This window comes from Labrus bergylta, chromosome 17, assembly GCF_963930695.1.
Source record: "Labrus bergylta chromosome 17, fLabBer1.1, whole genome shotgun sequence".
NCBI classification, from domain to species: Eukaryota; Metazoa; Chordata; class Actinopteri; order Labriformes; family Labridae; genus Labrus; species Labrus bergylta.
In genome coordinates, this window is record NC_089211.1 from 27,125,779 (window position 1) to 27,150,368 (window position 24,590).

Here is a 24,590-nt window from a genome sequence, read left to right on the forward strand (position 1 = left end):
CCCTGCTACCCGGTCTCACCAGGAGGAATGGCTCAGATCCCCGCCCCCTTTGGATGGCTGTGAGTAAAACACACACACGCACACGCACACGCACACGCACACACAGACAGACAGAGACACACACACACACAGACACACAGACAGACAGAGACACACACACACACAGACACAGACACACACACAAACTCTGTTCAAAGCTTCATGTGACTGCAGGATAATTCTGACTGTATACTCAAAATCAAATAACGTGTGTGTGTGTGTGTGTCTCTGTGTCTCTGTGTCTCTGTGTGTGTCTGTGTGTGTCTGTGTGTGTGTCTGTGTGTGTCTGTGTGTGTGTGTGTGTCTGTGTGTCTGTGTGTCTCTGTGTGTGTGTGTGTGTGTGTGTCTCTGTGTGTGTCTGTGTGTGTGTGTGTGTCTCTGTGTCTCTGTGTCTCTGTGTGTGTGTGTGTGTGTCTCTGTGTGTGTCTGTGTGTGTGTGTGTGTCTCTGTGTCTCTGTGTCTCTGTGTGTGTGTGTGTCTGTGTGTGTGTGTGTCTGTGTGTCTGTGTCTCTGTGTGTGTGTGTGCAGGCAGGGACAGTCTTTGTATCCCATCGCGGGGGGGTTCTCACCTGCTGCTCTCGCCATGAACGGCCCCATGTCCAGGTGAGTGTTTGTTGATGTCAGCCAGCGGCGCCCCTTGTTTGTGTGTTTGTTTGTTTAGAAGGTTGTGTTAACTAAGGGGGACTGACTCAGGACGTTTCTGTTCCTGGTTTAGTTTGATCGCGTGTAGTGAACAGAATATTCTGACTCTATACTCAAAATGAAAGTGTGTGTGTGTGTGTGTGTGTGTGTGTGTGTGTGTGTGTGTGTGTGTGTGTGTGTGTGTGTGTGTGTGTGTGTGTGTGTGTGTGTGTGTGTGTGTGTGTGTGTGTGTCAGCTTCTCTCCTCGTCTGATGCAGACCCCCCAGTCGTCCGTCCCTCACCCCGCCATCGTCCCGTTAGCGGTGAAACAGGAGCCCTCGGGGAGCGGCCAGCCGGGGTACATAACTCTACATAGATATAAATCATGTAGATCATATATTATCTGTTTCAGTCTGTTACTGTGTTACTGTTCTCATCCCCCTGTCACCATGGTAACCTGTGATGTCACTGACAACAGGAAGTCTGTGGCGGACGCTCAGCAGGCGGAGAGAGAAGAAGAGAAGAAGCCGCACATCAAGAAGCCGCTGAACGCCTTCATGCTGTACATGAGGGAGGAGAGGCCGAGGGTGGTGGCCCAGTGCAAAGTGAAGGAGAGCGCCACCATCAACCAGATCCTGGGACAGCGGGTCAGTGAGCACGGCGGCGTCGAGCACACATGAACACGACTCGTTTTATTCCAAAGATTCAGAAGTATATCAAAACACAAACGTCTCTTCGATAAGTGGACAAACTCGACATGTGACCTTAGAAATCATCAGAGACGCACCGCGCCGTGTTAACCTCGACGGCCCGTTGCTGTCGCTCGTGTAGACGCGTACGTGGACAGAGGGCGCTCGACAAGGCGTCACACCCCATTTATAACCATCCTCTTGTGAGTTGTCAACATGTCGGACGCCTCCACGATTTCCTTTGTTTTGTTGGTAAACACCTGACGATGACATCACACGAGGTGACAACATGTTTACAGATGGAATACAGCTTCAACGTTACTGTTGATGCTCGTAGCAGCCATGTTGGATTTTAACTCGTTCCGACTTCAGGCGGGCGCTCCTGATGACGTATCAGACCAACGAGATCACATTGAACGCACCTTAAGGCCGGCGGGCCGGGCTCCACCTGCTGCGACCTTTAACCCCATTACTGTAAAAAGAAAATTTAAATCTGACTGTGAAGAATCTGTACAGAAGCTAACTGTGTGTGTGTGTGTGTGTGTGTGTGTGTGTGTGTGTGTGTGTGTGTGTGTGTGTGTGTGTGTGTGTGTGTGTGTGTGTGTGTGTGTGTGTGTGTGTGTGTGTGTGTGTGTGTGTGTGTGTGTGTGTGTGTGTGTGTGTGTGTGTGTGTGTGTGTGTGTGTGTGTGTGTGTGTGTGTGTGTGTGTGTGTGTGCGCGCAGTGGCATTCACTGACCAAAGAGGAACAGGCCAAATATTACGAGATGGCTCGTAAAGAAAGACTCCTCCACTCCAAACTTTACCCCGGCTGGTCGGCTCGAGACAACTACGTGAGTACACCTGCTGCTGCTGTTGTTTACATGTTTACATCACTGCTGCATGTTGACATGTTTACATCACTGCTGCATGTTTACATGTTTACATCACTGCTGCATGTTGACATGTTTACATCACTGCTGCATGTTGACATGTTTACATCACTGCTGCATGTTGACATGTTTACATCACTGCTGCATGTTGACATGTTTACATCACTGCTGCATGTTTACATGTTGACATGTTTACATCACTGCTGCATGTTGACATGTTTACATCACTGCTGCATGTTGACATGTTTACATCACTGCTGCATGTTGACATGTTTACATCACTGCTGCATGTTTACATGTTGACATGTTTACATCACTGCTGCATGTTTACATGTTGACATGTTTACATCACTGCTGCATGTTGACATGTTTACATCACTGCTGCATGTTTACATGTTGACATGTTTACATCACTGCTGCATGTTTACATGTTTACATCACTGCTGCATGTTTACATCACTGCTGCTGTTTACATGTTGACATGTTTACATCACTGCTGCATGTTTACATGTTGACATGTTTGCATCACTGCTGCATGTTTACATGTTGACATGTTTGCATCACTGCTGCATGTTTACATGTTTACATCACTGCTACATGTTTACATCACTGCTGCATGTTTACATGTTGACATGTTTACATCACTGCTGCATGTTGACATGTTTACATGTTGACATGTTGACATGTTTACATCACTGCTGCATGTTGACATGTTTACATCACTGCTGCATGTTTACATGTTTACATCACTGCTGCATGTTGACATGTTTACATCACTGCTGCATGTTTACATGTTGACATGTTTACATCACTGCTGCTGTTTACATGTTGACATGTTTACATCACTGCTGCATGTTGACATGTTTACATCACTGCTGCATGTTTACATGTTGACATGTTTACATGTTGACATGTTTACATGTTTACATGTTTACATCACTGCTGCATGTTTACATGTTGACATGTTGACATGTTTACATCACTGCTGCATGTTGACATGTTTACATCACTGCTGCATGTTGACATGTTTACATCACTGCTGCATGTTTACATGTTGACATGTTTACATCACTGCTGCTGTTTACATGTTGACATGTTTACATCACTGCTGCATGTTGACATGTTTACATCACTGCTGCATGTTGACATGTTTACATCACTGCTGCATGTTTACATGTTGACATGTTTACATCACTGCTGCTGTTTACATGTTGACATGTTTACATCACTGCTGCTGTTTACATGTTGACATGTTTACATCACTGCTGCATGTTTACATGTTGACATGTTTACATCACTGCTGCTGTTTACATGTTGACATGTTTACATCACTGCTGCTGTTTACATGTTGACATGTTTACATCACTGCTGCTGTTTACATGTTGACATGTTTACATCACTGCTGCATGTTTACATCACTGCTGCATGTTTACATGTTGACATGTTTACATCACTGCTGCTGTTTACATGTTGACATGTTTACATCACTGCTGCATGTTTACATCACTGCTGCATGTTTACATGTTGACATGTTTACATCACTGCTGCTGTTTACATGTTGACATGTTTACATCACTGCTGCATGTTTACATCACTGCTGCATGTTTACATCACTGCTGCATGTTTACATGTTTACATCACTGCTGCATGTTGACATGTTTACATCACTGCTGCATGTTTACATGTTGACATGTTTACATCACTGCTGCATGTTTACATGTTTACATCACTGCTGCATGTTGACATGTTTACATCACTGCTGCATGTTGACATGTTTACATCACTGCTGCATGTTTACATGTTGACATGTTTACATCACTGCTGCATGTTTACATGTTGACATGTTTACATCACTGCTGCATGTTTACATGTTGACATGTTTACATCACTGCTGCATGTTTACATCATGCTCAACCTGTTTGTGTTCTCTGCAGGGGAAGAAGAAGAAGAGGAAGAGGAGTAAGAGTGAAACTCAGCTCGAAGGTGAGAACATGAAACATTTTGATCTCTTGGGTCAGCCTCCAAAATCAATACCTGATTGTTTTGAAGCCAGAAGTGACCATATTTGGACATGAAGGCGGAGCTTCCCTCCCTCCTCCTAAACGAGGCAGAGGAGTTGAGACAGCCATCATGTGCACACCTAGTTTAAAGAGTATCTGTGACCTCAGAGCAGCTAACCTGTGTGTGTGTGTGTGTGTGTGTGTGTGTGTGTGTGTGTGTGTGTGTGTGTGTGTGTGTGTGTGTGTGTGTGTGTGTGTGTGTGTGTGTGTGTGTGTGTGTGTGTGTGTGTGTGTGTGTGTGTGTGTGTGTGTGTGTGTGTGTGTGTGTGTGTGTGTGTGTGTGTGTGTGTGTGTGTGTGTGTGTGTGTGTGTGTGTGTGTGTGTGTGTGTGTGTGTGTGTGTGTGTGTTAGCTCCTGAAGAAGACTTCCCCCTGCAGCTGAAGAGACCTCGCGTTGCGCCCGAGGACACGCCTCACACACACACTGCGCACACACAGCCCCGCCCCCACATCACACAGCCACACACCATCTCCCACCTCACACACACACACCTGTCTCAGGCAAGCCCCGCCTCCTCACTGGACTCCCCAGCGACACCCACCACCGCGCTGGCCTCGCCCGCCGCCCCGGCCCCGACGCACACCGAGCACACACACTCGTCGTACGGCGGACACACGTCTCCGTACGGCGAGCAGCTGCAGCCGCTCTCCCTCACCACCAAACCGCACCGGACCCCTTATCCTCTGAGCCGCAGCACCGTCACCCCCGGACCCTCCACGCCCTCCTCCTCTTGTGACACGCCCACCACCTCACCCCTCATGTCCTCCTCCAGGTGTTCCCCCCCTCCCCCCCCCTCCTCCTATGCTCTCTCAGCCCTTCCTGATCCCGCCCACTTCATCTTCTCACCAATCAGCAGCGAGCTCCCACAGTGCCTTGACCCAATCGCAGCCCTTCTCTCTCAGAAGAACCAATCAGCTGTGAGGCAGAGATTTAAAGAGCCCTGATTGGTTTGTACATCTTTTTAACGCTGTAAATAAGCTTATTTTTTTACGACCTTTTTATCGCTCTGTCACGTTTTATATTAGTATGAAGAAGACACATCATTGGTCAATATTTGACCGCCTCTCTAACTCCATGTCTTTTTTTTACACACTCACTTTTTCTAAAGACTTTTTGATGATGATGGACTCGTTAGTAAAACGAGGTGTGGCACCGGGTTGGTTTGTTTAAAAAAAAAACATTTTTTCTCACCAGGTAGTTCCGAGTGTGAATCTATTTCCTGTTCCTCCTCTGAGTTAATAAATATTCACAGAGTTCTCAAAGTGTCCCGAAGAGTCTTTTTATCACTACATGAACTTTGTGACGCTTCAGCAGCGACTTGACACGCACACCATCAAGACGAGAGAGAGATGCTCTTCAACTGAGTCACATGTTAACTCTCACACACACACGATCCAGCGCTAATAACTGTGTAGAGTCACAAACACGATATTGATAATCAGTGAGATGATAAAGGTATCTTACTCTCTGATCATTAAGGAAACATGCTATGTTGAAGTGCTGGCTTCTCTGACAACAATGCAGCAGCCAGTATGTCCTCCTTCTACCTTTAGATTCTGCTCCTGAATGCTCTGGATTTGTTTGGACCAGAGAAGGTAGGCACTTTTAAGACACGCCCCCACACGGCCGTTTTGGACACCCCTCGGTTTGTCAGATATGAGAGCAGTTATCAGGTCAACAGGTGTTGCAGCGATGGAAGCGGTCAAGAGAAGTGGTTCAGATAGAAGTGATTGTACCCGACCTAAAAAGCCTCTGCATGTTTCTAATAAGCTCCACGAGCAGAAACGTGCTCAAACTAGGATCAATATTGGAGATGCTTTTGAAAAATGGAGAGAGGTTAGAACACAGAAAGGTTTACAGACCCATGCAGAGCTGGATAAACACTGAAGCTTCAGAGTCCACCACATGGTGACCTGAGTGAGAGGGGGGGGGAGACAGCTCTCTATGATGTTTAGAATTTAGACTGCAGCACCTATTTTAAACACTAGGTGGCAGTGTTACAGACTGCTCCTTTAAGACATGACCTCTGTTCATTCATACTGAAAGTCCTGACTCAGTCAAAAGAAGAACTCTGGTATTGACTGTGTCATGTAATAATCATCTAAATGATTAATATAGATCTGTATAATAAACACACCCTTTGTGTTATCAATGATAAAATAAAACGTGTTTCCTGTTTTATAATTGATCTGTGGTGTTGGACTGTCTTCATGATTTATTCTCTGGTTTAAATTTATACTTTTCTTCTTTGTGTATTTCTGCCTGATTTTCACTCTTGATTAATGAGAAACAAGTCGGAATCATGAAATCACAACTCTGAATTTCAGTTTCTCTTTTACGGTGACGTGTTGAGCATTGACTGATGGAAAAACACTCCACTCTGTGCACATGAAGAAATAAACACAAAGTTATGCAACCCTTTGTGACACAATGCTGTTGTAAACCTGTCAAAACCTGAAGACGACACTCCATATGTGGGTGTACAGGTGAGACTGGAGGCGTGGCAGAAACTTTAGAGTTGACTCAGAGGGTCTAAAGTCTGTCAGAGACTAACAGACACACAGAGAGAGAGAGCAGGATGCCACAGTGGAGAGGACTGATGGAGCACAGGGGGGAGAGAAACCGGGCCCTGTTAGTGTCCGTGGCTCAGTTTGACCCCGGGGTGACCCTGAAGAACAGACCCGGAGCCAACAAGGACACAAAGAAGCTGCACAACGTCCTCAGCAAGCTCGGCTTCAAGGTGAAGATCCACAACGACCTGAGTGCAGACGAGATCGACCAGCTGTTTCTTAAAGGTCTCACACACACACAGAGACACACGCACACACACACAAACTCACACCCATACAGACACTAAAACACACATACACACAGACACACACACACACACACACACACTGTCAGCATTGCTGAAGTCACTTTGCTCCATTGGCTGATTTTGAACTCATTACAAGCAGTTCAGGCCTTGTTTTTATTTCTTTATTTTTTATTTTTTTATTTCTTTATTTTTTATTTTTTTATTTTTTTATTTCTTTATTTTTTTTATTCATCATCTGATGTTTCTCTGGACTCGTCAGCTGAATGTGTTTGATAATAAAAGTCATGAGGTAAGTTTTGATAACTTGTGTTCGACCTGAGGCCGACACCCTAACCCTAACCCTAAAGATGAAAAATGACATAATGAAGAGAAACATCAATCAGCTGTTACAGGATCAAACTTTAACTGGACAAACTGCTGAAACAGAACGGGTCATGTGACCACATTAAACCATTTCCATAAAGAGGAAACTTTCAGTTCAAATCAGGAATCTTTTTAGTTTAAATGATCAGAAGGATTCTCATGAACCCTTTGAGGACTCATAGCTTTATGTAATCACCTCGTGCAGACAAACAGTATTCGTGCAGACATTGATTACTGCTTATCACTCAGAGATGTGGATCAGTCACATCTGACTCACTGAGGATCATTAGTGGTTACGTGAAGATTAGTGATTACATCATCAACTTCTGAACGAGATAAAAAAACAAACTGAGAAAAACAGCGATAAAAAAAACTCTCATTCTTTGAGTTGTTTTCAAACAAAGAAGATCCTTGAACGAGAACACAATGTTCTCTCTCAGCGTCAGAGCACACAGGGACTGCACCATACACACTGCACCATACACACTGCACCATACACACTGCACCATACACACCTGAAACACTGCACCATACACACCTGAAGCACTGCACCATACACACCTGAAGCACTGCACCATACACACCTGAAGCACTGCACCATACACACCTGAAACACTGCACCATACACACCTGAAACACTGCACCATACACACTGCACCATACACACCTGAAACACTGCACCATACACACCTGAAACACTGCACCATACACACCTGAAACACTGCACCATACACACCTGAAACACTGCACCATACACACCTGAAACACTGCACCATACACACTGCACCATACACACCTGAAACACTGCACCATACACACCTGAAACACTGCACCATACACACCTGAAACACTGCACCATACACACCTGAAACACTGCACCATACACACTGCACCATACACACCTGAAACACTGCACCATACACACCTGAAGCACTGCACCATACACACCTGAAGCACTGCACCATACACACTGCACCATACACACCTGAAACACTGCACCATACACACCTGAAACACTGCACCATACACACCTGAAACATTGCACCATACACACCTGAAACACTGCACCATACACACTGCACCATACAAACCTGAAGCACTGCACCATACACACTGCACCATACACACCTGAAACACTGCACCATACACACTGCACCATACACACCTGAAACACTGCACCATACACACTGCACCATACACACCTGAAGCACTGCACCATACACACCTGAAACACTGCACCATACACACTGCACCATACAAACCTGAAGCACTGCACCATACACACCTGAAACACTGCACCATACACACCTGAAGCACTGCACCATACACACCTGAAGCACTGCACCATACACACCTGAAACACTGCACCATACACACCTGAAACACTGCACCATACACACTGCACCATACACACCTGAAACACTGCACCATACACACCTGAAGCACTGCACCATACACACCTGAAACACTGCACCATACACACCTGAAGCACTGCACCATACACACCTGAAACACTGCACCATACACACCTGAAACACTGCACCATACACACTGCACCATACACACCTGAAACACTGCACCATACACACCTGAAACACTGCACCATACACACCTGAAACACTGCACCATACACACTGCACCACACACACCTGAAGCACTGCACCATACACACCTGAAACACTGCACCATACACACTGCACCATACAAACCTGAAGCACTGCACCATACACACCTGAAACATTGCACCATACACACCTGAAGCACTGCACCATACAAACCTGAAGCACTGCACCATACACACCTGAAACACTGCACCATACACACCTGAAACACTGCACCATACACACCTGAAGCACTGCACCATACACACCTGAAACACTGCACCATACACACTGCACCATACACACCTGAAACACTGCACCATACACACCTGAAGCACTGCACCATACACACCTGAAACACTGCACCATACACACCTGAAGCACTGCACCATACACACCTGAAACACTGCACCATACACACCTGAAACACTGCACCATACACACCTGAAACACTGCACCATACACACCTGAAACACTGCACCATACACACTGCACCATACACACCTGAAACACTGCACCATACACACCTGAAACACTGCACCATACACACTGCACCATACAAACCTGAAGCACTGCACCATACACACCTGAAACATTGCACCATACACACCTGAAGCACTGCACCATACAAACCTGAAGCACTGCACCATACACACCTGAAACACTGCATCATACACACCTGAAACACTGCACCATACACACCTGAAACACTGCACCATACACACTGCACCATACACACCTGAAACACTGCGCCATACACACCTGAAACACTGCATCATACACACCTGAAACACTGCACCATACACACCTGAAACACTGCACCATACACACTGCACCATACACACCTGAAACACTGCACCATACACACCTGAAACACTGCACCATACACACTGCACCATACAAACCTGAAGCACTGCACCATACACACCTGAAACATTGCACCATACACACCTGAAGCACTGCACCATACAAACCTGAAGCACTGCACCATACACACCTGAAACACTGCACCATACACACCTGAAACACTGCACCATACACACTGCACCATACACACCTGAAACACTGCACCATACACACCTGAAGCACTGCACCATACACACCTGAAACACTGCACCATACACACCTGAAGCACTGCACCATACACACCTGAAACACTGCACCATACACACCTGAAACACTGCACCATACACACTGCACCATACACACCTGAAACACTGCACCATACACACCTGAAACACTGCACCATACACACCTGAAACACTGCACCATACACACTGCACCATACACACCTGAAACACTGCACCATACACACCTGAAACACTGCACCATACACACCTGAAACACTGCACCATACACACTGCACCATACACACCTGAAACACTGCACCATACACACCTGAAACACTGCACCATACACACTGCACCATACAAACCTGAAGCACTGCACCATACACACCTGAAACATTGCACCATACACACCTGAAGCACTGCACCATACAAACCTGAAGCACTGCACCATACACACCTGAAACACTGCATCATACACACCTGAAACACTGCACCATACACACTGCACCATACACACCTGAAACACTGCGCCATACACACCTGAAACACTGCATCATACACACCTGAAACACTGCACCATACACACCTGAAACACTGCACCATACACACCTGAAACACTGCACCATACACACCTGAAACACTGCACCATACACACCTGAAACACTGCACCATACAAACCTGAAGCACTGCACCATACACACCTGAAACACTGCACCATACACACCTGAAGCACTGCACCATACACACCTGAAGCACTGCACCATACAAACCTGAAGCACTGCACCATACACACCTGAAACACTGCACCATACAAACCTGAAGCACTGCACCATACACACCTGAAACACTGCACCATACAAACCTGAAGCACTGCACCATACACACCTGAAACACTGCACCATACACACCTGAAACACTGCACCATACACACCTGAAGCACTGCACCATACACACCTGAAACACTGCACCATACACACCTGAAGCACTGCACCATACAAACCTGAAACACTGCACCATACACACCTGAAGCACTGCACCATACACACCTGAAGCACTGCACCATACACACCTGAAACACTGCACCATACACACCTGAAGCACTGCACCATACACACCTGAAACACTGCACCATACACACCTGAAGCACTGCACCATACACACCTGAATGTTCATTACTTATTACCTCTGAGTGAAGTGTGTAGTTGTCTGATTGTGTGTTGTTGTGTGTTTGTGTTGCAGAGAGCAGGCGGCCTGTCAACGACTGTTTCCTCGCCGTCTTGTCGTCTCACGGCGAGGAGGGCTGCGTGTTTGGGGCCGATGGGAAACCGGTCCAACTGTCAAAGATCTTCTCCTACTTTGACAACGAATGCATGGAGACGAAGGCCAAGCTGTTCCTCATACAGGTAGGAGGAGGAGGAGGAGGAGGAGGAGGAAGAGGAGGAAAGGAGGAGGAAGAGGAGGAGGAGGAGGGGGAGGATGAGGAGGAGGAAGAGGAGGATGAGGAAAAGGAGGAGGAAGAGGAGGAAAGGAAGAGGAAGAGGAGGAGGAGGGGGAGGAGGAAGAGGAGGAGGAGGAAGAGGAGGAAGAGTAATGATATGTTGTCTGTACTGATGTCAGGTTCTCTGTGTGTCTGTAGGCGTGTCGGGGTGGCGCTCTGGATGACGGCGTGGAGGTGGATTCAGCAGGTGACAGCTTCTCTCAGCAGCTCTGTGTTCCTGTAGATACAGCTGCGATGTACGCCACAGCTCCAGGTAATCACCTGTCCATCAGCCTCAGCTCCGCCTCCTTTTTGTTTTTAAATCAATCCAAAGTTAGGTAGCTTTAACACTTACAACATGGCGACCACCACGGTTTGGCTTCAAAAACCCCTTTTCAGAAACAGATGGGTGATCTCAATGAGACTGTGTCCATGTTTCATACATGATATTTATACATGTAGTTCATGAAGTGAACACCAGGTGGAGCATAAACTCTATATAGAAATGGACAGCAGGGTTTGGAGTCAGTGACCACTGGATGTCGTTTTTTTTCTCTGCTCAGGTTATGGAGCGTTCATGCACCCGCTCGGCTCCGTCTTCCTGCAGACTTTCTGCACTTTACTGAAGGAGGAGGGGAATCGTAACCTGGAGCTGACCCGCCTCCTGACCCGCCTCTCCCACAGAGTCGCCTACACCTTCCAGGCCAAAGGTCGCGTCCTGGGCGGGAAGAAAGAGATGCCGTGCCTCGTGACGCGACTGACAAGAGAAGTGTTCCCATTCGCCGAGCCGGGGAAAGAAGGCGGGGCCGTAGCAGGGCTCTCGGCCACATCGCTGGTCGACCCTGAAAGCACCCGAACGCGGGCTCCGTCGATCAGCTAGAAGCAGCTCGCGGCTCCTCTGAAAGAACGCGATGATAACGAGAAGGAGAACTCTGTAATTCATCGTTAATCAAATGAAAGCTCAGCCCGGGCGTGTGTGCTGAAATCTTCTCCACATATTGTACATAACTCTGCATCAGACTGTTCTAGCAGTGAGCGTGAAATGTAAAACTTTATTTCAAAGTAAATCGTTTTTCCAACAATTAAAATGTCTAAATCAAATAACAGCAGATACCTGCAGCTGCTTTCTCTCTGAACATCATCTTAAATATGAATGAAGTCTGTGTGACCTCTGGGGGAGGGGGTGAGTTTCATACATCACATTGTGCAGGATCACACGCTCGCTGTCCACTCTGTGAATTTCAATCATTATGACATGTTTTATTTTGAAGGTGGACACACAGAAGTGTGGGGCTTTTATTTTGAAGGTGAACAAACAGAAGTGTGGTGCTTTTATTTTGAAGGTGGACAAACAGAAGTGTGGTGCTTTTATTTTGAAGGTGGACAAACAGAAGTGTGGTGCTTTGTATTAAATGAAACTCAAATCATAAACTACACAAACGTCCCCTTTTTGTGTCGATCGTCTGTGAACTGTGTTAACCCTTTCAGTCGTTGCGCGCTGGATATCCAGGTGGCTATGTCACGCTCCATGTGCTGGGGCTGTAGTCCTCGTTATAGCGGCCGTGGGTTCGGATCTGACGTTGATCCTTTGCTGCATGTCTCGTTTCAGCTTTCATATCTAAAAAAAACTCTGAAGACTTCATCAGATGAATCATATCTTCAGAGACACCACAGAGCTCCTCGGGGCCCCGAGGAACCATCACTAGGTGGCTAACAAACTTTAAACCACTGCAGAGAGTAGGCTACACCACCTTCTGTCAAAACCCTCATAAAACTTGATTGATTGAAACCGGAAGTCCCGCCTCCTGAAACCGGAAGTCCCGCCTCCTCCCCTCACTCCCTCCCACCCCCCTTCCCTAATTTTTCAAGAATCAAAGTCCATCCAGGATGCTCCAAAGAAAAGCATGGTGTATTTGCGTGGGACTCAAATGACGCCTTCAGAGTCCCTGCATGAGGAATGGTCCTTGGAGCCCTACGGACAGAGTGGTAGCTGGGGGTACGTGTTCAAATACCAAACTGGAGATCTTTGTCTGTATCAGTTGGATGGGGTGAAACACTGGGGCCTTCAACAGACCTAGCCACGCTGACATCAAATGATGGTGGTGTGCTGAAGTTGGCTAGACCGGAGAATCTGGGTGAGGATAAACGCAGCGGTGGTGAAGAAGAGGAAGAACAATCTGTGAAGAAAAAGTCTAAACTGGAACCTTTGCCTTCCTCCAAAGATCAGACATTGAAAAGAATGTTGTTTAGCGCAATCTGGCAGACCAAATATTCTCCCACCGGTTGTTGGTTCTTTCAAGCCATTCATCATACATCTGAGGTGCAGTGTTTAGGGGAGCCAAAGGAATACTTTGTTTTGGATCTTTTTTTCGAGTGTGGTGTATTTCGCACTTTGTTGAAACTACCCATGGCGGCTTGGAACGAAAAGATGGAAGATGAAAAGATGAAAAGATGAAAAAATTACGTCACTGTTTCACAGCTGTCGCATCTGGAGAGATGCTCTGGCGGTGAAAAAAAGCGAAGACCACACCTCCTTTTTAAGGACCACCTTTCAACCACCATAAAAACGGCCTCCAATCCCAGACCCAACATCATTCCTCGGCGAGCAAAAACCAAAACGAGAAACCATGAACAACAAAGCAGACGTCTCACGAATGCAGAGGGTAAACTTCTGTCCCCCCATCCCGATGGCTAAAGTTTCTCTCTGGGCTGACACTTCATCGATAGGGGAGCAGACTTCAGACACGGTGGACATTGACGCTCCTATGCATGTTCCACCCGCTCCTTCCTCTTCTCCAAAGCCTGTTGATGAGAACATGCCTGGACATGAAAAAGCGGTGGAGCAGGTTGACCGTTGGATGTCGTCCAAGTTCATCGAAGTCGTGAAAGAGGCCGTGCTCCATCTGCTCAACCTTATGTTGGGGAACTTTCAGAGGGTGAGCTGCTATGGGTGTCAGATCAACCATTCTAGCCAGAAACACCACCAGTTCTTGGAGATCATCACAGATGGTTTCTACAGGGACAACTTTGAAGAGCTGATGAACAAACTTTACACCCTAAAGTTTATCCCGGCTATCCAGCATCTCTTGAGGCTTCTTCAGATCCAGACGTAGGAGGTGAACGTGAAAACTGCAGCGGAGACTATTTTGTATGAACTGAAATCGTTGAGCAACATCAATGACCCCATTCACAACATGTACGATAATATGGTGGGGGAAGACAAGCTGAAAATGGGTCATCTTCATCTCATGGCTGACTTTTGGAGGAATCTTTAATGCAGTGCCTATTTCGCACAAGAGTTATATCAAGAAAACAAAGACAAGACAAAACAAAACAAAAAAAAGATATGGGGGGGATACTGGACAAAACTTGTGACTTTAGCAGAGTGCAACATCGTCATATGCCAGTTAATAGAGCTTTTGGTTCGGGTGATTGAGAACAGATTTTCGGCCTGCAGAAACGTCCACCCTTTGAAGGCTGATACTGATGTTGAGAAACTGAACAACCTCTTGTTAAAAGTTCATACCCACTCTATGCATAGGGACCTTAATGATCATTCAAAACTAAAACTTTGTATTCTGTGTTTTTTTTTCTGATATAGTAAAAAATGTAATCATTCATATGTGTTTGTGACAATATAATGTGTATAATATGTTTACGAGTATGAATGAAAACAAATGTATAAAGCACCTCACTCGTGTCATTTTTTTTTCATTTGACATCAACATGTCTGAGAAATGCATCATGAAAAAGGTTTATTACAACCCAGCACATCCAGGTAGCTTTGAAGGAGTTCAACGTCTCTGTCAGGGGGTGCAAAATGAAACAGAGCAGACGGTCAAGGTAGAAAATGTCAAAGAGTTGTTTTTTTTAAAGATTTAATGCAGAGAGAGGACAGTGGCTAGAGTCTGAAACCAGGGAGAGAGAGGACAGTGGATAGAGTCTGAAACCAGGGAGAGAGAGGACAGTGGATAGAGTCTGAAACCAGGGAGAGAGAGGACAGTGGATAGAGTCAGAAACCAGGGAGAGAGAGAGGACAGTGGATAGAGTCAGAAACCAGGGAGAGAGAGGACAGTGGATAGAGTCTGAAACCAGGGAGAGAGAGGACAGTGGATAGAGTCTGAAACCAGGGAGAGAGAGGACAGTGGATAGAGTCAGAAACCAGGGAGAGAGAGAGAGGACAGTGGATAGAGTCAGAAACCAGAGAGAGAGAGAGGACAGTGGATAGAGTCTGAAACCAGAGAGAGAGAGAGGACAGTGGATAGAGTCAGAAACCAGAGAGAGAGAGAGAGGACAGTGGATAGAGTCTGAAACCAGAGAGAGAGAGGACAGTGGATAGAGTCTGAAACCAGAGAGAGAGAGAGGACAGTGGATAGAGTCTGAAACCAGGGAGAGAGAGAGGACAGTGGATAGAGTCTGAAACCAGAGAGAGAGAGAGGACAGTGGATAGAGTCAGAAACCAGAGAGAGAGAGGACAGTGGATAGAGTCTGAAACCAGAGAGAGAGAGGACAGTGGATAGAGTCAGAAACCAGAGAGAGAGAGAGGACAGTGGATAGAGTCTGAAACCAGAGAGAGAGAGGACAGTGGATAGAGTCAGAAACCAGAGAGAGAGAGGACAGTGGATAGAGTCTGAAACCAGAGAGAGAGAGGACAGTGGATAGAGTCTGAAACCAGAGAGAGAGAGAGGACAGTGGATAGAGTCAGAAACCAGAGAGAGAGAGGACAGTGGATAGAGTCAGAAACCAGAGAGAGAGAGAGGACAGTGGATAGAGTCTGAAACCAGAGAGAGAGAGAGGACAGTGGATAGAGTCAGAAACCAGGGAGAGAGAGAGAGGACAGTGGATAGAGTCTGAAACCAGAGAGAGAGAGGACAGTGGATAGAGTCTGAAACCAGAGAGAGAGAGGACAGTGGATAGAGTCTGAAACCAGAGAGAGAGGACAGTGGATAGAGTCTGAAACCAGAGAGAGAGGACAGTGGATAGAGTCTGAAACCAGACAGAGAGAGAGGACAGTGGATAGAGTCTGAAACCAGAGAGAGAGAGAGGACAGTGGATAGAGTCAGAAACCAGGGAGAGAGAGAGAGGACAGTGGATAGAGTCTGAAACCAGAGAGAGAGAGAGGACAGTGGATAGAGTCAGAAACCAGAGAGAGAGAGAGGACAGTGGATAGAGTCAGAAACCAGAGAGAGAGAGAGGACAGTGGATAGAGTCTGAAACCAGGGAGAGAGAGAGAGGACAGTGGATAGAGTCAGAAACCAGAGAGAGAGAGAGGACAGTGGATAGAGTCTGAAACCAGACAGAGAGAGAGGACAGTGGATAGAGTCAGAAACCAGAGAGAGAGAGAGAGGACAGTGGATAGAGTCTGAAACCAGAGAGAGAGAGGACAGTGGATAGAGTCAGAAACCAGAGAGAGAGAGAGGACAGTGGATAGAGTCTGAAACCAGAGAGAGAGAGAGGACAGTGGATAGAGTCAGAAACCAGGGAGAGAGAGAGAGGACAGTGGATAGAGTCTGAAACCAGAGAGAGAGAGGACAGTGGATAGAGTCTGAAACCAGAGAGAGAGAGGACAGTGGATAGAGTCTGAAACCAGAGAGAGAGGACAGTGGATAGAGTCTGAAACCAGAGAGAGAGGACAGTGGATAGAGTCTGAAACCAGACAGAGAGAGAGGACAGTGGATAGAGTCTGAAACCAGAGAGAGAGAGAGGACAGTGGATAGAGTCAGAAACCAGGGAGAGAGAGAGAGGACAGTGGATAGAGTCAGAAACCAGAGAGAGAGAGGACAGTGGATAGAGTCAGAAACCAGAGAGAGAGAGAGGACAGTGGATAGAGTCTGAAACCAGGGAGAGAGAGAGAGGACAGTGGATAGAGTCAGAAACCAGAGAGAGAGAGAGGACAGTGGATAGAGTCTGAAACCAGAGAGAGAGAGAGGACAGTGGATAGAGTCAGAAACCAGAGAGAGAGAGAGAGGACAGTGGATAGAGTCTGAAACCAGAGAGAGAGAGGACAGTGGATAGAGTCTGAAACCAGAGAGAGAGAGAGGACAGTGGATAGAGTCTGAAACCAGGGAGAGAGAGAGGACAGTGGATAGAGTCTGAAACCAGAGAGAGAGAGAGGACAGTGGATAGAGTCAGAAACCAGAGAGAGAGAGGACAGTGGATAGAGTCTGAAACCAGAGAGAGAGAGGACAGTGGATAGAGTCAGAAACCAGAGAGAGAGAGAGGACAGTGGATAGAGTCTGAAACCAGAGAGAGAGAGAGGACAGTGGATAGAGTCTGAAACCAGAGAGAGAGAGGACAGTGGATAGAGTCAGAAACCAGAGAGAGAGAGGACAGTGGATAGAGTCTGAAACCAGAGAGAGAGAGGGGACAGTGGATAGAGTCTGAAACCAGAGAGAGAGGACAGTGGATAGAGTCTGAAACCAGAGAGAGAGAGGACAGTGGATAGAGTCTGAAACCAGAGAGAGAGAGAGGACAGTGGATAGAGTCTGAAACCAGAGAGAGAGAGAGGACAGTGGATAGAGTCTGAAACCAGAGAGAGAGAGGACAGTGGATAGAGTCAGAAACCAGAGAGAGAGAGGACAGTGGATAGAGTCTGAAACCAGAGAGAGAGAGGGGACAGTGGATAGAGTCTGAAACCAGAGAGAGAGGACAGTGGATAGAGTCTGAAACCAGAGAGAGAGAGGACAGTGGATAGAGTCTGAAACCAGAGAGAGAGAGAGGACAGTGGATAGAGTCAGAAACCAGAGAGAGAGAGGACAGTGGATAGAGTCAGAAACCAGAGAGAGAGAGAGGACAGTGGATAGAGTCTGAAACCAGAGAGAGAGAGAGGACAGTGGATAGAGTCAGAAACCAGGGAGAGAGAGAGAGGACAGTGGATAGAGTCTGAAACCAGAGAGAGAGAGGACAGTGGATAGAGTCTGAAACCAGAGAGAGAGAGGACAGTGGATAGAGTCTGAAACCAGAGAGAGAGAGGACAGTGGATAGAGTCTGAAACCAGAGAGAGAGGACAGTGGATAGAGTCTGAAACCAGACAGAGAGAGAGGACAGTGGATAGAGTCTGAAACCAGAGAGAGAGAGAGGACAGTGGATAGAGTCAGAAACCAGGGAGAGAGAGAGAGGACAGTGGATAGAGTCTGAAACCAGAGAGAGAGAGAGGACAGTGGATAGAGTCAGAAACCAGAGAGAGAGAGAGGACAGTGGATAGAGTCAGAAACCAGAGAGAGAGAGAGGACAGTGGATAGAGTCTGAAACCAGGGAGAGAGAGAGAGGACAGTGGATAGAGTCAGAAACCAGAGAGAGAGAGAGGACAGTGGATAGAGTCTGAAACCAGACAGAGAGAGAGGACAGTGGATAGAGTCAGAAACCAGAGAGAGAGAGAGAGGACAGTGGATAGAGTCTGAAACCAGAGAGAGAGAGGACAGTGGATAGAGTCAGAAACCAGAGAGAGAGAGAGGACAGTGGATAGAGTCTGAAACCAGAGAGAGAGAGAGGACAGTGGATAGAGTCAGAAACCAGGGAGAGAGAGAGAGGACAGTGGATAGAGTCTGAAACCAGAGAGAGAGAGGACAGTGGATAGAGTCTGAAACCAGAGAGAGAGAGGACAGTGGATAGAGTCTGAAACCAGAGAGAGAGGACAGTGGATAGAGTCTGAAACCAGAGAGAGAGGACAGTGGATAGAGTCTGAAACCAGACAGAGAGAGAGGACAGTGGATAGAGTCTGAAACCAGAGAGAGAGAGAGGACAGTGGATAGAGTCAGAAACCAGGGAGAGAGAGAGAGGACAGTGGATAGAGTCAGAAACCAGAGAGAGAGAGAGGACAGTGGATAGAGTCAGAAACCAGAGAGAGAGAGAGGACAGTGGATAGAGTCTGAAACCAGGGAGAGAGAGAGAGGACAGTGGATAGAGTCAGAAACCAGAGAGAGAGAGAGGACAGTGGATAGAGTCTGAAACCAGAGAGAGAGAGAGGACAGTGGATAGAGTCAGAAACCAGAGAGAGAGAGAGAGGACAGTGGATAGAGTCTGAAACCAGAGAGAGAGAGGACAGTGGATAGAGTCTGAAACCAGAGAGAGAGAGAGGACAGTGGATAGAGTCTGAAACCAGGGAGAGAGAGAGGACAGTGGATAGAGTCTGAAACCAGAGAGAGAGAGAGGACAGTGGATAGAGTCAGAAACCAGAGAGAGAGAGGACAGTGGATAGAGTCTGAAACCAGAGAGAGAGAGGACAGTGGATAGAGTCAGAAACCAGAGAGAGAGAGAGGACAGTGGATAGAGTCTGAAACCAGAGAGAGAGAGAGGACAGTGGATAGAGTCTGAAACCAGAGAGAGAGAGGACAGTGGATAGAGTCAGAAACCAGAGAGAGAGAGGACAGTGGATAGAGTCTGAAACCAGAGAGAGAGAGGGGACAGTGGATAGAGTCTGAAACCAGAGAGAGAGGACAGTGGATAGAGTCTGAAACCAGAGAGAGAGAGGACAGTGGATAGAGTCTGAAACCAGAGAGAGAGAGAGGACAGTGGATAGAGTCAGAAACCAGAGAGAGAGAGGACAGTGGATAGAGTCTGAAACCAGAGAGAGAGATGACAGTGGATAGAGTCTGAAACCAGAGAGAGAGAGGGGACAGTGGATAGAGTCTGAAACCAGAGAGAGAGGACAGTGGATAGAGTCTGAAACCAGAGAGAGAGAGGACAGTGGATAGAGTCTGAAACCAGAGAGAGAGAAAGGACAGTGGATAGAGTCAGAAACCAGAGAGAGAGAGGACAGTGGATAGAGTCTGAAACCAGAGAGAGAGATGACAGTGGATAGAGTCTGAAACCAGAGAGAGAGAGGACAGTGGATAGAGTCTGAAACCAGAGAGAGCGAGATGACAGTCTGAAACCAGAGAGAGAGAGGACAGTGGATAGAGTCAGAAACCAGAGAGAGAGAGAGGACAGTGGATAGAGTCTGAAACCAGAGAGAGAGAGAGGACAGTGGATAGAGTCAGAAACCAGGGAGAGAGAGAGAGGACAGTGGATAGAGTCTGAAACCAGAGAGAGAGAGGACAGTGGATAGAGTCTGAAACCAGAGAGAGAGAGGACAGTGGATAGAGTCTGAAACCAGAGAGAGAGGACAGTGGATAGAGTCTGAAACCAGAGAGAGAGGACAGTGGATAGAGTCTGAAACCAGACAGAGAGAGAGGACAGTGGATAGAGTCTGAAACCAGAGAGAGAGAGAGGACAGTGGATAGAGTCAGAAACCAGGGAGAGAGAGAGAGGACAGTGGATAGAGTCAGAAACCAGAGAGAGAGAGAGGACAGTGGATAGAGTCAGAAACCAGAGAGAGAGAGAGGACAGTGGATAGAGTCAGAAACCAGGGAGAGAGAGAGAGGACAGTGGATAGAGTCAGAAACCAGAGAGAGAGAGAGGACAGTGGATAGAGTCAGAAACCAGAGAGAGAGAGAGGACAGTGGATAGAGTCTGAAACCAGAGAGAGAGAGGACAGTGGATAGAGTCAGAAACCAGAGAGAGAGAGGACAGTGGATAGAGTCTGAAACCAGAGAGAGAGAGGGGACAGTGGATAGAGTCTGAAACCAGAGAGAGAGGACAGTGGATAGAGTCTGAAACCAGAGAGAGAGAGGACAGTGGATAGAGTCTGAAACCAGAGAGAGAGAGAGGACAGTGGATAGAGTCAGAAACCAGAGAGAGAGAGGACAGTGGATAGAGTCTGAAACCAGAGAGAGAGATGACAGTGGATAGAGTCTGAAACCAGAGAGAGAGAGGACAGTGGATAGAGTCTGAAACCAGAGAGAGCGAGATGACAGTCTGAAACCAGAGAGAGAGAGGACAGTGGATAGAGTCAGAAACCAGAGAGAGAGAGAGGACAGTGGATAGAGTCTGAAACCAGAGAGAGAGAGAGGACAGTGGATAGAGTCAGAAACCAGGGAGAGAGAGAGAGGACAGTGGATAGAGTCTGAAACCAGAGAGAGAGAGGACAGTGGATAGAGTCTGAAACCAGAGAGAGAGAGGACAGTGGATAGAGTCTGAAACCAGACAGAGAGAGAGGACAGTGGATAGAGTCTGAAACCAGAGAGAGAGAGAGGACAGTGGATAGAGTCAGAAACCAGGGAGAGAGAGAGAGGACAGTGGATAGAGTCAGAAACCAGGGAGAGAGAGAGGACAGTGGATAGAGTCAGAAACCAGAGAGAGAGAGGACAGTGGATAGAGTCAGAAACCAGAGAGAGAGAGGACAGTGGATAGAGTCAGAAACCAGGGAGAGAGAGAGGACAGTGGATAGAGTCAGAAACCAGAGAGAGAGAGAGGACAGTGGATAGAGTCAGAAACCAGAGAGAGAGAGGACAGTGGATAGAGTCTGAAACCAGAGAGAGAGAGAGGACAGTGGATAGAGTCAGAAACCAGAGAGAGAGAGGACAGTGGATAGAGTCAGAAACCAGAGAGAGAGAGGACAGTGGATAGAGTCAGAAACCAGAGAGAGAGAGGACAGTGGATAGAGTCAGAAACCAGAGAGAGAGAGAGGACAGTGGATAGAGTCTGAAACCAGAGAGAGGACAGTGGATAGAGTCAGAAACCAGAGAGAGAGAGGACAGTGGATAGAGTCAGAAACCAGGGAGAGAGAGAGGACAGTGGATAGAGTCAGAAACCAGAGAGAGAGAGAGGACAGTGGATAGAGTCAGAAACCAGAGAGAGAGAGGACAGTGGATAGAGTCTGAAACCAGAGAGAGAGAGAGGACAGTGGATAGAGTCAGAAACCAGAGAGAGAGAGGACAGTGGATAGAGTCAGAAACCAGAGAGAGAGAGAGGACAGTGGATAGAGTCTGAAACCAGAGAGAGCGAGATGACAGTGGATAGAGTCTGAAACCAGAGAGAGAGAGGACAGTGGATAGAGTCTGAAACCAGAGAGAGAGAGAGAGGACAGTGGATAGAGTCTGAAACCAGAGAGAGAGAGAGGACAGTGGATAGAGTCAGAAATCAGGGAGAGAGAGGACAGTGGATAGAGTCAGAAATCAGGGAGAGAGAGGACAGTGGATAGAGTCTGAAATCAGGGAGAGAGAGAGGACAGTGGATAGAGTCTGAAACCAGAGAGAGAGAGGACAGTGGATAGAGTCTGAAACCAGAGAGAGAGAGAGGACAGTGGATAGAGTCTGAAACCAGAGAGAGAGAGGACAGTGGATAGAGTCTGAAATCAGGGAGAGAGAGGACAGTGGATAGAGTCAGAAACCAGAGAGAGAGAGAGGACAGTGGATAGAGTCTGAAATCAGGGAGAGAGAGGACAGTGGATAGAGTCAGAAACCAGAGAGAGAGAGAGAGGACAGTGGATAGAGTCTGAAACCAGAGAGAGCGAGATGACAGTCTGAAACCAGAGAGAGAGAGGACAGTGGATAGAGTCTGAAACCAGAGAGAGAGAGGACAGTGGATAGAGTCTGAAACCAGAGAGAGCGAGAGGACAGTGGATAGAGTCAGAAACCAGGGAGAGAGAGAGAGGACAGTGGATAGAGTCTGAAACCAGAGAGAGAGAGGACAGTGGATAGAGTCTGAAACCAGAGAGAGAGAGGACAGTGGATAGAGTCTGAAACCAGACAGAGAGAGAGGACAGTGGATAGAGTCTGAAACCAGAGAGAGAGAGAGGACAGTGGATAGAGTCAGAAACCAGGGAGAGAGAGAGAGGACAGTGGATAGAGTCAGAAACCAGGGAGAGAGAGAGAGGACAGTGGATAGAGTCAGAAACCAGAGAGAGAGAGAGGACAGTGGATAGAGTCAGAAACCAGAGAGAGAGAGAGGACAGTGGATAGAGTCAGAAACCAGGGAGAGAGAGAGAGGACAGTGGATAGAGTCAGAAACCAGAGAGAGAGAGAGGACAGTGGATAGAGTCAGAAACCAGAGAGAGAGAGGACAGTGGATAGAGTCAGAAACCAGAGAGAGAGAGGACAGTGGATAGAGTCAGAAACCAGAGAGAGAGAGGACAGTGGATAGAGTCAGAAACCAGGGAGAGAGAGAGGACAGTGGATAGAGTCTGAAACCAGAGAGAGAGAGAGGACAGTGGATAGAGTCAGAAACCAGAGAGAGAGAGGACAGTGGATAGAGTCTGAAACCAGAGAGAGAGAGAGGACAGTGGATAGAGTCAGAAACCAGAGAGAGAGAGGACAGTGGATAGAGTCAGAAACCAGAGAGAGAGAGAGGACAGTGGATAGAGTCTGAAACCAGAGAGAGCGAGATGACAGTGGATAGAGTCTGAAACCAGAGAGAGAGAGGACAGTGGATAGAGTCTGAAACCAGAGAGAGAGAGAGAGAGGACAGTGGATAGAGTCTGAAACCAGAGAGAGAGAGAGGACAGTGGATAGAGTCAGAAATCAGGGAGAGAGAGGACAGTGGATAGAGTCAGAAATCAGGGAGAGAGAGGACAGTGGATAGAGTCTGAAATCAGGGAGAGAGAGAGGACAGTGGATAGAGTCTGAAACCAGAGAGAGAGAAGACAGTGGATAGAGTCTGAAACCAGAGAGAGAGAGAGGACAGTGGATAGAGTCTGAAACCAGAGAGAGAGAGGACAGTGGATAGAGTCTGAAATCAGGGAGAGAGAGGACAGTGGATAGAGTCAGAAACCAGAGAGAGAGAGAGGACAGTGGATAGAGTCTGAAATCAGGGAGAGAGAGGACAGTGGATAGAGTCAGAAACCAGAGAGAGAGAGAGAGGACAGTGGATAGAGTCTGAAACCAGAGAGAGCGAGATGACAGTCTGAAACCAGAGAGAGAGAGGACAGTGGATAGAGTCTGAAACCAGAGAGAGAGAGGACAGTGGATAGAGTCTGAAACCAGAGAGAGCGAGATGACAGTGGATAGAGTCTGAAACCAGAGAGAGAGAGGACAGTGGATAGAGTCTGAAACCAGAGAGAGCGAGATGACAGTGGATAGAGTCTGAAACCAGAGAGAGAGATGACAGTGGATAGAGTCTGAAACCAGAGAGAGCGAGATGACAGTGGATAGAGTCTGAAACCAGA

At 47.3% G+C, this 24,590-nt stretch overlaps 2 protein-coding genes across 6 annotated transcripts in view; both read left to right on the forward strand.

Moving 5' to 3' along the window:
* Positions 1 to 5,535, forward strand: part of LOC114919394 (transcription factor 7-like 1-B) — a 21,934-nt gene extending 16,399 nt beyond the window's left edge. For 4 of the 5 annotated variants that reach the window (XM_065965384.1, XM_065965383.1, XM_065965381.1 and 1 more), the window contains 7 exons: positions 1 to 59; positions 568 to 642; positions 917 to 1,018; positions 1,139 to 1,307; positions 2,073 to 2,180; positions 4,154 to 4,202; positions 4,631 to 5,535. The exon at positions 1 to 59 is cut by the window's left edge. In XM_065965384.1, coding sequence (XP_065821456.1) covers positions 1 to 59; positions 568 to 642; positions 917 to 1,018; positions 1,139 to 1,307; positions 2,073 to 2,180; positions 4,154 to 4,202; positions 4,631 to 5,223 — 1,155 coding nt within the window. In that variant the 3' untranslated portion in view covers positions 5,224 to 5,535. The remainder of the gene's footprint in view (positions 60 to 567; positions 643 to 916; positions 1,019 to 1,138; positions 1,308 to 2,072; positions 2,181 to 4,153; positions 4,203 to 4,630) is intronic. The other variant, XM_065965382.1, reaches the window with a different exon arrangement.
* A 1,286-nt stretch (positions 5,536 to 6,821) lies between these two features.
* casp17 (caspase 17, apoptosis-related cysteine peptidase) lies at positions 6,822 to 15,297 on the forward strand. The gene is made up of 4 exons (XM_020628302.3): positions 6,822 to 7,074; positions 11,371 to 11,534; positions 11,768 to 11,882; positions 12,172 to 15,297. Exons 1-4 carry the CDS (start codon positions 6,858 to 6,860, stop codon positions 12,486 to 12,488), a joined length of 813 nt encoding a protein of 270 aa, XP_020483958.1. The 5' UTR covers positions 6,822 to 6,857; the 3' UTR covers positions 12,489 to 15,297.
* The last annotated feature ends 9,293 nt before the right edge of the window (positions 15,298 to 24,590 follow it).